Source organism: Notothenia rossii, assembly GCF_949606895.1.
Source record: "Notothenia rossii genome assembly, chromosome: 7".
Classification (NCBI taxonomy): domain Eukaryota; kingdom Metazoa; phylum Chordata; class Actinopteri; order Perciformes; family Nototheniidae; genus Notothenia; species Notothenia rossii.
This window is the reverse complement of record NC_136905.1, coordinates 66,715,682-66,729,269: the sequence shown is the minus strand read 5'-3', so window position 1 is coordinate 66,729,269 and position 13,588 is coordinate 66,715,682. Positions and strand designations below refer to the sequence as shown.

The window sequence follows — 13,588 nt, the reverse complement described above, 5'->3', positions numbered from 1 at the left end:
GAGCCTTACATCTTTGGAAAAGTAGGTAGTTCACAGACAAAGTCACTGAAAAAGGTAAAACATGGCTGCTGGCAACTTGAAACATTTCAATGAAGTGAAATTGATAGATTGCTTATAAAAATGACACAAACTGGGTCCTGTATTTTCATTAACGAGAAATTGAGTTAATCAATACACCTATACCTACAGTGATGCATACAACAATTTCATCAATCAATAACATAATTTGGTGGGAGATAAAAAATGAGGAATTTGACATGCAAAACCAAATTCTGATTCATAACCTTTTTAACCTCCAGCAGAGGCCAGAAAAAACGAAATGGGGTGAGGTGTGGTGACATTTTCCTCCGTTGCAGGTTGCTGGATTGCCCAGGGAACAATTGTCAAGCTTAAGACCGACTTTGTGAAACACTTGAGAGGAGCTCTAATCTGCAGTAAATGCTTTTTTTGCTGCCCTGGAGGGCCACACGGATGCGCTGCCAGGAGCTTTCCTAAGGCACACTTAAACCCCTCCATTTTGGCTCTAAAAGCCGCGCTCGACTCCAACACCAGCTGCAATAAGAGCTGTAAGAGAATCACCATGCTGTCAAAAACAACATGTACATACATTTAGGCACAATAAAACACACCTAGTGCACATGTAAGTGCAGCACACTCCTACACACGGAGCACATCTCATTGTATTCCCTCTGCAGGCACTGGGCCGTTTCAACTGTGATATCCCCTCCCTGGGACAAATCCCCTGCAAGATAGAAAGGAAAATGTGGCATCCAGCATTGTGAGGGGGCTATTTATTGTGATTTGATTAAGGGTGCTTTAGTTGGGCCTCACTGCTTAATCCTCTGAGAATATGTCTGGAAAAGGGGATCAAGTCCCTTTAAAACCTGAAGGCTTTTCCACACGCTCAGATGAGGGAACGTTGAATGACAATATTCACCAAGAACATGTCTCCGAAAATGGAAATGGCTTCTGAGTGTCCTCGAGCTGCTTCAGTGAAGACACTTTCCACATGACATAAGCCTGCGAGTCCAACAGAGGGTTATCGCGGGAGGAAGCAGCGGAGGGTGGGGGCGGAAAGAGAGGAAGACAGGCAGACAGAAGGTGGGGGGAGAAAACTGCTGCCTCCCCTCCTCAAGCCCCGAGATAGGATTTATATTGAATCAAAATAAAAGTCTTTCCCATAAAAGTCAGCAGCATCGGTTGAATTTGTCCAGAAATTGTGATGAAATCTACTGTGGGAGATAGGAAAAGAAGAAGCGGATTATTTCTGGGGAGGCTTTGTGAGTCGGTGAGCTGAGTACGGCTGACACCTGTCAAGGGTTTTGGGGCTATAATAGGGAAGCGTTCAGGAAGAAAGGATGTCTGCTAACGAACACAAGAGGATACATATGGTACACACTAAATGTGTGTGTGTGTCCATCTGCTTGTCTGTGTGGATGCATATATAATACTTCTGAGACCTTGGAACTAGTGAAAGATACATTTCCATGTTTCTTGCACTCTAAAGTGACTGTGCTGTGGGAAACACTGGGAGCGGTGCCCTGCAGCTTCCTTCCCTTCACTTGGGTGGACGGTTTGGAACAAGGCCGTAGTCAGCGACCTCTCTCAGTTCTTTGGACAGCTGTTGAGCCCCATGTCATGGCGACCTGCCATACGTTCTCAATGGCCTGGGCGGACACTTTGTGGTTGTTGGCCCTCGTGACAAACTGAGGCTTCAGCACACCTCCCGGGGAGTTGTTTATATCACGCAGTTCCATTTGGACATTTTTTTTTCTCCATTTTGGCGGATGTTCCAAAAGCCCCAAAAAGTGGGAGTGAGTCTGGAAATTTCCATGAGACTGTATTCAACTTTACTGGGAGGGGTGAAGACAGATCTGTCATTTGATGCACTATACTGTTCAAAATGTTCTAGTTTCCAGCTATGTTTGCCTCGGCTAACAAAGGAAAGACGGAGTGGCTGTGGGACTGGGTTAATGCTAAGCTTTCCTATGAGAGTCTTGCTCTGTCCTGACAAGGATGATTCACTCTCCTGAAAGATTGGTGCTGCGCCAGAGTGCTTCTTCAAGGACAGATAGCATAACCTACTTTCACTGAAATTCTAGGTGTTTTCATGAGAGTCATTTATTTCCAAAGTCTTTCGAGGTGCCATTCAGATAACATCAGATGAGGAAGTTGGATCAGTAACCGGCAATATAGAATATATTTTTTATAGCTAGAATATATATTATTTAAAATGTACATAAGCACACATATATTTTATCATAAATTGAAAATATGTATTATTTGTAGATTAAATACATTTGAGCTGGGGACTCGTTTGTGTAGCCAATATGAAGGTTTGACACATTCCCTTTAAAAATCTTGATATTTGCCTTGTTAGCTCATATTGTGCACATGTAAGCATCAATATATATTCACAGAACTGTATCATCTGCTTCTCCTACTTTGCATGCTAGCCATACTACTCTGAAAAAGAGGACAAATAGCATGTCATCTTTATCTGTCCCTTCTCGTGTCCTTGTGGCTCAGTCTTGGTTTCCTGCCTGCTTCTCGGGCACTTGGTGCCTTTGGGGAGTCTTGGTGGTATTTATAGTGTGATGGATGGGAGGAGAAGGAGAAGGAGAGCTCATGGTGCTTCGTTCACAATTACATGGAAATTCCGGGCATGGTCACGCATTGGACGGAAGCTATATCCTGCGCCGGCATTAATCCTTGCAGTCCCGAGGGGGAGCTGGAGTGTGACCGAGCAGATTACCGTCTTCTGCCTCCTCAGCAGACTGGACCGTCCAATGCTAACAGCCGAGGCAGCCATTCTGCCGGCTATGGTGGAGAAAGGTATGATGGTGCACCAACCAGCCCCCCGGATCTGTGAGCTCTATCAATAAAGAGTGGAACGCAGATTACATGGCTGCACGCTTGAGCTGCCAAGGACAAGAGCAGACTGTCCATGTCCTCATGTGGATGAACACGAATAAAAGAAATGAATAACAGCATTTTTCTTTTAACTTTTTTATCAATGTGCTACTGGACACCCTAATACATATCTCGTTCCATTATAATCAGGTGTAACACGTTTTATATATATATATAGTATATACAGAGTGGGTGCTATAAAACACAATCTCCCCTATTTCCTATTTAAGGTACAGTATAACATAATTTTACATTTACCATAATTCTAACAGTTTTGAATGTAGTTTAATCTGTTTACAACAGATTAAAGCTCTTGAGATTAAAGGTAGGGTAGGTAAGAATGGAGAAACCATTTGGAGTGCGCTAGAATTTGAAAGTACGCAGCCGAAAAAAATCTGCCCCTTCCTTCAGACTTCCTTACAGAGCCCATCCTCCAACACACACGAACGCTCACATGACCAATGAGGGCACGAGATAAATTTGTGCACAGATGGAAGGCTGACAGGCAGTTAGGCCATCCAATTACTTTAGACGGGCCGGCTCAGATGATTGGTCGTGCTTTTTATAGCGCCACGGCTTCCACAGATGAACATTTTTTATGTATTTATTGTCAAAGCATTTAATGTATTCATTGCTATCGGGATGTTAAGAGCATTCCATGGAATATAACAAAAATTATTTCTGAAGTAAATTACCTACCCCACCTTTAAGAAAATGTATTTATTACTACACTTACTACCAAGGGTGTAACTTTGGTTTGAGAAGTGGGGGGGACAGAAAACAGGGGGTCCTCCGCAATGAAACATTGTTCTCTTTTTAATTCCATTTTCTGCGTTTCTACAAATATATATTAGGGACTATGGTGTTAACAAATCCAAGACAAATGTGTAGTGTATATAATGAGTGTGCAAACTTATCTATCCATGGACCTGTTTTATTTGTGATTACCTCACATCCTATAGGGGGGTCCGGGGGCATGCACCCCAGGTAAGATTTTTTTCTTTAAATTGAAGTTAAAGCATCAATCTGGTGCACAAATTAAGAGATTTATGGATACAACTCTCAACACTGATATGAAACAGAACTGTATATATTTCAATACTCCAAAAACCATTAAAATATTCTCACAACCAATAACACATCATTGATAAACTCCTCTCTCCTATCTTTATCTTACCTAGTCTGCATTCTTTCTTTTTATTTATGCATATTTTACTAATCACTTCCCTTTCAAACTGTGTTTTTAATTTTTTTACTGACATCTGAATTATTTATTATTTATTTTGAACAACTATATTAAATAGATGGAAATATTTGTTTAGACCAAACCGTTTGAGACCCACTGAGATAACTAAAGTTTACAATCACTCAGCGAGTCCTTTACCTCCCTGAGCTGACGTTATCTCAGCCTCTCAATCTAACAGTAGAGGACTCTCCCTCTCCTTATTGTTGAAAAAGCTTCTAATCTCCGTTAGCTCCGAGCTAGCACCAGATACAACAACCTCTGTAACTCTCTCTGTCTCTCTCTCTCTCTCTCTCTGTCTCTCTCTCTCTCTCACACAAACTGCGCTCCTGCCACACACACAAACAGACGCTCCCCCATGACGATGACCACTTGCGTAAAAAAAAAAACACATTTGAAAAGTGGGGTGGACACAAACGAGATTTTGAAAAGTGGGGGGGACATGTCCCCCCTGTCCCCAGTGGAAATTACGCCCATGCTTACTACACACTACAACATTAGTATATGTTATACTGGACTTTTACCACTGCTGCTGATTTTTCACAGACTCGTATTATACCTGTATTATTCTTATTTTATTATACTTTTTATTTCTTATATTATGTACTTATTTATGTTATCTCATGGGTGCCTTGTAAATATGAGTGCTCTTAAAACTTCAGATAAGTTCACAGCTATTGATAATTCCAAAACGGATAACTACAAATAAAAAAGCAAACAGCACATTTCTTCCCATCCTTAATACGCTTTTAGGACTCGGTATTAGACTGCAGTATGACTTGCTGGGATGGATAGTTTTTTTTTTTTTTGCAGCGTCTTCTTTTGCCTGAGGCTTTAACATCCTCTCTCAGCCACCTCAGCACCTTCCCGGCAGGGCGTCTGAGCCTAAGCAGGGCCAGGGTGAGCCTTGGGGCTACAGAGCTCCACACACTCAATTTCCTCCAAAAAAACTCCTGTCCCTCCCCCAGGCGTTGGCTTTTTTGGCTGAATTACACCGCCGCCCCAGCAAGGCACCAAGGCTTAAAAGTGCTGTATGAAGCATGGTCATTACCAGCGAGTGCTTAACCCCTCGAGGGAGGGGAGGGGGGGGGGGGGGGGGGGGGGGACTGCAATGGGTGAGAGAGAAAGCCAGCAGAACTGACACACACTCCAAATCTCTTTCCTGTAATGGTCTGATATCCTCCTCCCCCTGTCCACTGTTCTCAACATGCTGGCTCTGCACCGTGTCCATGTGCAAGTCTTACAAACAGCTGGTGGAGTTATGTGAGTAAAATGGGCATATCCTCCTGCAATCATCATCATAACTGTGTTGGGTTTATGTAGTTGGTTACACAAGCTACAACCGTTTGCCGCTGATACAAGATCCTTGCTGCAACCTTCCTTACACAACATCACACATATTTGATGTTCTCTGATGAGCTGTGTCACACACCACACAAGTAACTTAAGAGGTTGAGTTCTCGTAGAACAGGCGGACAGGCCAAGAAAAACAGTCAGAAGAGTTCAGAAACTTGGAGTGCGTTTCTGTGTTGGCTAATGGCTGGTTCATTTGTTAGAGCGCGAGGGAGAGGGAAGGGAAGCAGATGGAGCTGTCAGGAAGAGAACAATGACCAGCAGCTATCTGCCCTCTTCACCCCAAACAGACCCTTCAAGATCTGGGACACCAGCTATGTCCCCTTTTGAATACTTTCCAGTACTGAATGTTTTCATATTTCTGCTGATGGGTGTCCCTTTGTGGATCAAAGATGTCTGAATGAGGTCATTGCTAAGGCAGTGTTCAGAAAGGCAATAGCGCTGCATATCAAAAACCAAAGTGTTTTCATTAGTTTCTGTGAGATAACGCAAGAAACACAGAGTGGTCTAGCCAAACAATTTAACTTGACCCCAAAGGCAGTGCTACGTCATCCAACAAAGCCATATCCTGGCAAATAGTACAAATTAAATGATGGGGATGTCAAAATGTAAGAAGCAAATCTTAGTATGATGGAAAACAAACAACACCTCTCGACAGTTCCAACAAAAGCTGGACATTGTATGAAACTACTCGTTATTTATTGCAGGGCTATTGTATTAACCAACAGTATAACCTAATAAACTGGGAAATATTCATACAGCGTGAATGAAGAGGATATTTTTTATTGCCTGCCATTTTTTTTTTTGTTGTTGTTGATACTATGCGAGGATACAAAAGTAGCCATTCAAGAAAAACCTCTTTTAGATAGGAGCTGCGCTGCTGTCTGAGAATATCCTTGAGTACAAACTCAGGACAGATGCAGGTCAGTTCCAAGTGCATTACATTTGAATGAGGGTATACATACATCAGTATAAATATACTGTACAGTATGTGTCTGCAATGAGAAGACAAGCGAGCCTGAGCTGTTCTTTCCATTCCTGATGGGAACATCTCTCCTGTCATCCGAGTGAGATTTCACGCTCATCTGCCTCCAGAGCCTCTTCCAGGCTATTCGCCTCGCTGTCGCTCTCTGCTTACTTTACTTCTCTTTTTCTGTCTGCTTACTGGGCTGTCGGCCCAGCCAAATTCACATTAAGAGATAAGGGTGGGTGGAGAGGGGAGACCAAATACCTAATGCATTAGGGTTATTAATCAACATTAACAAATGCGAGGGAGAGGACGCAATTTTGGGGAAACACTACGGATGGGCGCATTCATCAAGGTGACACTTTAAAGCAAACATTAACCAAAAAAAATGTTTCGTCTAAAAACAAAATACTGTACAACAGCAGATGTCAACGTTTGTTGGATGGCCAGGAGTCATATATTGAGGAAAAGCAGAGGAGCAATCCACAGTCTTTACCCATCTTTCTGGGAATCACTGTTTATTTTTTGCCTTTTTTTGAGTATGAGAAAAAGCTTATACAAATGGTTGATTTGTCTGATTCACCAAATGTCTCCTCAAAACAGGCCTGGAGTATAAACTGTAGTACAATTAGCCAACAGAGACAGGAATGAAATTCACAGATTGATCAAGTTACAGTATAGACCTTATCATTTTAAAATGAGTTGACAGTATCTTGCAACACATTATTATATTTTTAAACCTTTTAAGTTAGATTGCCCTACGTATTAAAATATGAAGCATTAGGTTTCAACACTTTGAACCCGTAAATTAATTAATGTTTGATTTCTTGTGTTTGTATTTTGTAGCGTAGAGTTTCCCCCTTTGTGTGTAAGATAAAAAATAAGCTTTTCAGTCATCTTGTTGTAAATATACAACAGACAAAATATCCGAAATAACTGGAGAACTTAAATTCGCCAAAAATACTAAATGGCTAATTTAAAGAAATATCAACAATTATACCATGTATGAATAGGACTAGGATGATGACAAAACATTTCTGATTGGAAATCATCAGTGGACGAATGCAATTAGATAAATAAAGCCAAGTTCTTCACTTATTAGTACTATACCATTTTTGGATACTTCTGTACATTTGAGCATTTCCATTTTATGCCACTTTAACTTAAAATAGAACACATTTCGGAGGGAAAAGTGTATTTTTTACTCCACTACATTTATTTAATATCTTAGTTACTGTTTACTTTCCAGATTTGGATTAAACATCCTAAATTAACTAATAAATGATGACGTATTTTTATAGACATGGCTACCCAGCAGTATATCTTTATTTTAATTATCCTCACCAATACCAGCTACAATAAAGTTATGAACAAATTAATGCATACAAAATTATCATCTGATAATAAACATTACTTTGAAATGTGCCATTTTGCATGATGAATATTATTTATAAAATGTTTTGTGCTTATACTCTCGTACTTTGTATTAAAGTTAGTATTTTACATTATGGTAAAACTACTTTTACTTTAGTAAAAGATCTTGGTTTTTCTTTGGTCCACCGGATATTATTATTCCGTGGATAAACCTCACGACCCCTGTCATTTTGGAGCTCCCTCATAATGTTATCATGAGGAGGGCCAAGAGGTCTGTCCAGAGTTCAAGTGCATCATGAATATTCAGAGTCTCATCCTCAGAAAGATGTGTTTTAATGCCTGCAGTGAGACCTACCCCAGGAGGAGAGACCATATACGAATGTCTGTGTGAGACACTCTTAGAAAGATAAAGATAGACACCGAAAGAGAGGATAGATATGTCTTTTAAAATGAATCTTTTTGTATTGCTCATTAGCAAAGTCTCTTTGAAAACCAATGACACCGATGTCAAGGCCCAATGTGACTGCGAAACGAGGGCCAACCGTCATGAACAAAGACAAATGTGGCTTTCCCATCTGAGGCCAGGCTCCTTGGTATTAGGTGGTATTCATCAGTCCAAAAAGACTAGGCAGAAAGCAGAAGCTGTTCCACAAAAGTGCTGTCAGGTAAAAGTCAACAGAGAAAGTCAACACAGGGCCTGTAAGTGGTTTTCATGAGTAATAATTCATCGTGAAATTTGAAAGGATCCATAGCGTGTGGAAAATCAAATTCCATCTCTTTTGGTTTTGAATAGTCTTTATCTGGCTTTAAGTTACAGTACATATTCGTTTTCTTTCAAAGAGTGACAGGAGTTTCTTTGTGTTATTTCAATAAGCTTGGCTCCAAGGACTTCTGATTAGAGCCTCGAGATAATGTCCCCACTCCTGCCCTAAAGGAATTAACTGAAATATGTATGACTTTTTGGTCAAATTACAAACTTAGACTCCTTCATAGCCTTTGTGTCTTCAACAGGTTATTGACGCAGGTGCTTACACTGTACTAAAAACAATATAGCACATTATTGGTAAAGTGCAGCCATACATGGCATTTGTAGAAGAGGAGAAGAACATTTCAAACTAGTGCTGAAAACGTCCCATTCAGAATTGTTGTAATGCTGAGGAAAAATGTGTAATATAGCCAGAAAATGAATGTGTTTCTCGAAATAAAAAATAAATCCCATTTGCTATTATTTCCTAAAAATACTGTATGATTAAGTGTCAAGGCCTCTTCACCCCTTCATATTGATTTCAATGGAATTTCAAAGATAGGTGAATTTGCAAACTGTGTAAATTACATCTTCATGAATTCCTGGAGTTATTGACCAAAAGGTGATTATCACTTAGGTGAACGAATGGCTATGGAGTCTAAAATGGAGGGAAACTCTTGTAGATTATAATCTGTGTTGAACCCCCTCCTTTTATTAAACCATCCCCTACTCGAGAAGGAAATGAACCAATGAGTTGAAGTTTGGTTTAGATTTTTTTTCATGGTAAAAAACTGTAAACCTAACATCTTGTTATCAACCAGATGTCCAAGTAACTTTGAGTTTTTTTTCTCAACTTTTCAATAAAGTATTAATTGATTGAAATGATGCATAGTCGTGAGAACTCAACACCATGTTGAAAAAGAAGCTTGGTGAGCTGATTAGCATTAGCATGTTTCAGGCATGTAGCATGTAGTTAGTGGTTAGCTTGCCGGCTACAGTAGTTAACCAGCTAACTAACTAACCCTGGGAGTGGTTGCTACGTCATCAAGCTTATTGGATCATAATAGGCCTGCGCATATGAGTTTCTGTTTAAAGATAATCAATGGGCCAATCTTCCAGAACCTTCTATTCCCCTCTAAGTGTATTTTCAGTTTAACTGTGAGTTAAAGTAACATTAGTTATAATGATTTTTTCGGCAAACTGGTTCTAACCTTGGTGTCCATACTGTGATCCTTGAGGTCCATAAGAACCAGAAGGGCCGCTCTGGGAGTAGGGACCCATCCCAGAATACAATGGGCCCCCAGGTGAGGGGTGGGGGGACATGGGAGGTCCTGACTGAGGAGAAGCAAACTGAGAGCCTGGCTGGTTCCTCTGCATGTTGGACATGAACCCTGAAAAACACAATTAGACATAAAACGCAATGTCAATGCTTTGCTTAAAAAGATGCCTAAAACACAAAGAGCTCTTTAAGAGTAAATGCACCTGCTCAGAAAAATCGAGTGTTGACAAAAGGATTGAGCGAAGGTGGATGAGGTCATTATACCCGCTAAATAAATGTGGATATCCATTCAATGGCCCCGTGTAAAGAGACCCTTCCTTTTGATGAAAGCCTAATCTTTTACCTTGGTATTGGCTCCTGTTACTCGTAGATACAATCAGTGAGTAACTCGGCATGGAGCGGGTATTAGACAAAACAGGCACAAAAAGCACAGGCTGACATGTAAAAGGAACCCTGAGCAAAAATAAATGATTTTGATGAAAGCATGTTTAGTGAACTCCTTTAGCAGTGAAAGCAGAGATCAAGTATATACCTGGCCTAAAAGAAGAATGTATACCTGCAAAAGCTGAGTCCATGTGTGTTCTGGGGCATGAAAAAAAAAGAACTAGCCAGTGAATTGACCATGGCTACTATGTTATTCTAAGCCATTCTGTCAATAGATGTGTTAAAACCTCTCAGGCCCCAAACTCGCCTCCACCATTCAAATTGACATTTGGAGCAATCCTCGCCTGGGCTTCGCTCTTTCAAGCGGACCCAAAAAACCCATAGAAAGGTCTCCCAATCCACCGTGAATGGAGAAAGGTCGCTGGACAGCCATTGAGTGAGCGAGACGAGGGTGTATGGGCGTGTGTGTGTTGGGGGGGATGCAGTATTGCAGATAAGGTGTAAATGGATTGGGTCTGCTCGACTGTAAACTTTGATAGCTATCCGCTTTGATGAAAAAGCGCGCACATTCCGACTCTTTAGTGAGTTTGGGGTTTAGGAGTTGGAAAGTGCAAGCAGACACTTGTATAATTCCTTGTTTCTGCTTAGAATGCAAGAGCAAGTGTGAGGAGAGAGGAGGGAGATACAAGTTGAAAACTGTGTGTGTATTCACTATATGCTTGTGTGCACATACATGTGTGTACATATTTGTGTTTCGGAGTGTGGGGGGCGGGGATAATGGGGAGAAGAGAGCAATAAATGTTCAACGTGTGTGTGTGTTTGTTCGTGCTGGAAACAGAGAGGCCAAGACAGAGGCAGTGAGAGAGAAAGTGTGGGAGGGAAAGACAGAGCAACGGAGCAAGAGAAAGAACGATTGGGGCCTGAAAGTGCTTAGGCTGCGAGTGCTGGGTTTAAGGAGCGAGGACATTATTGTAATGTTTTGCTTCCATTAGGGTAAGGGGATTCTGGAGAGGAGGAGAAAAAAATTACAGTGTGTAATATTGCACTTTAAATTGCCTGGAAAATGGATGGGGAGAGGAACATTGTGCAGACAGTGCTAAAAGCAAATAACACGTTCAAGGATTTCTCTCTCTCTGTTTCCATCTCCACAAAAACATACACACGCGTAAACCTCTCTTTTTTGGCAGAGCGAGTGAAGCTCTCAGCCGGACAACAACAACAACAACCGGCAGCCGGCGAAGCACGCGAGAGACAGTGTGGGGGGGGAAAAAAGGACATTCAGCGGATTTATGGAAATGAAGAGTGGAGAGAGGCTCTTAGGGAGGCAGGCACTTGAGCAAAGTGGGGAGTGTGTTTGGGAAGGGGGGGTTAATCGATGCTAGAAAAAAAAGCGGAAAACAACAACCAGCCCTGTTAACCGGCGCTGTGTTTTTCCGGATTGGGCCGGGGGGGGGGGACTCGAGGTTTACAGGCATTAGAGAGCAGCATTCAATCTCCTGTTTGATTTCATCATGTTGGGAAAATAACGTTTTACAGTGCATCAATCTCTCTATGTCTTCACCCATCTACTCCCTGTCTTCTATGTTAACTGCTCTTCAGTGGGTGATAGAGAAGGAGCATCACAGTCATCCCATTAAGGGTACATCCCAGCCTTTCAGATTGTGTTACAATGTTCTGTGGATGTAAATGAGTAATTCTTCTGTTTTTAGTAATACTTGAAAAGTGGCCATAATTTTCTGCTGGCAGGCACATGTGGCTTGTGGGTTAGCATTCGTGCAACAAGCCTTTGGCAACAAGATGTGGGCAAAACTGAAGTGGCTCCATCAAAAGAACACACGCTCTGACTCAAACTTAATCAACTGAATGTTGACTGTTACATATTTGCAAAAACATGGTTTTCCTCTGACCTATGTTGGGAAATGATGTCGTATGATGCTAAAAACCTTAAGTATGAGAGCTTTACCTCGACTATCATTTGATTCTATTTAAAAAGTTTTTTTCTGTTTTGTTTTCAACACATGCTGGTGCCGTCAAAAGCTCAGAGGAATATGAAAGGCGTCTGCTTGCTAAAGTCCTGCATTGAGTCAAACAAGCCACAATCTTTGTTTAAATCCTTATGTTCCATCAGAAAACCTTTCATTACAACCAGTAATGGTGATATTCACAGAGCTTTGCTCTAACAGACTATTTATATTTTAGTTTCTTATGATCTTCACCCTTCATGTCCTCACTGGTGTGGAATGTGAAAAATCTATATTTCGGACATGGCTGACTTTAGAAAAGTATAAAGCTTATTTTATTCTGAGTGTAAATTATCAGGATTTCTTTTGGAAACATTTTATGCTGCATTGGTTCTTCTAAGAATGTTAGCCATTGCGTTTCACCAAAGTAAAACTCTTGTCAAAAACACACACTGTATTCCACTCAAACAAACTTCTCTTTACTCTTTGTGGCCTTTAAAATGTCAAGTCCTAACACCGAATGTGTGCCATTGGATACAAAATACACACACACATACCTTTCTCCTGAGCCATGGGTGAGCGGGTGTTTGGCGGGTGGGCTCCTTCTGGTCCATTCCCAGAGTTCTGTGAGGCCATCGCAGAACCTGCACGACAATACAGTCATAAAGTTTCAAACATTCACACACAATTCAGAGTAATACAAGCTAAAAGAAAAATATGTTGCATTAATTGAATTATCTTCTTTGCATTAAAGGGAGGCCAATAGTAACAAATACTTACTCCCTGTCTGTATTACATAACAACTGAAGGAAACTGCATGAACTGTTGTGACAAAAAGCTGTGAACGACAATTTGTTTCCCCTTCTGCATTTCTTTCTATGACACTGAAGTAAGCTAGAAGGTTCATTTGGACTTAGGTTACCCTGGATGTGCTCATTGGGCTTGAAGCGATAGGGTTAGAGCGATTGATGCCGAATGTACAGACCCCCCAAGCACGCAGCAGAATCACTATACATGAAGTTGTTTGTGATTCGCTATTAGCTAAATGACAGATGCACTTCCAGAGGACATACAGTATCAAGTCATTGGACCCTGTGCCACTTCCTTGTGTAAGCATTCAAACCAGAGCGATCCCCTATAGAAACCAGCAGCATTTGAGGATCATTGATTAGGTGGTTGTGCAGGTCTTTGGGCTGCGCCACTTCCAGTGAAATCCAATAGCGAGTTGAGGGTCTGATTAGGACAATGGCAGACAGAGACTATGTCGGATTGATTTGGCCCAGAGGAAAGAGAGAAATGGCAAATTAACCTTTTATCTTTGGATTCAGACCTGAGGCAATGAGGAGAGGAACAGACGTTGAGCAGAGTT

At 41.2% G+C, this 13,588-nt stretch overlaps 1 protein-coding gene across 11 annotated transcripts in view; it reads right to left on the bottom strand.

The window, feature by feature from the left end:
- The window catches only part of arid1b (AT-rich interactive domain 1B), a 173,377-nt gene that overhangs the window by 26,944 nt on the left and 132,845 nt on the right, over positions 1-13,588 (bottom strand). For 10 of the 11 annotated variants that reach the window (XM_079693227.1, XM_079693230.1, XM_079693231.1 and 7 more), the window contains exons 6-7: positions 12,777-12,863; positions 9,807-9,986 (exon numbers count right to left, since the gene is read on the bottom strand). In XM_079693227.1, the coding sequence (XP_079549353.1) occupies positions 9,807-9,986; positions 12,777-12,863 (267 nt within the window). The remainder of the gene's footprint in view (positions 1-9,806; positions 9,987-12,776; positions 12,864-13,588) is intronic. The other variant, XM_079693237.1, reaches the window with a different exon arrangement.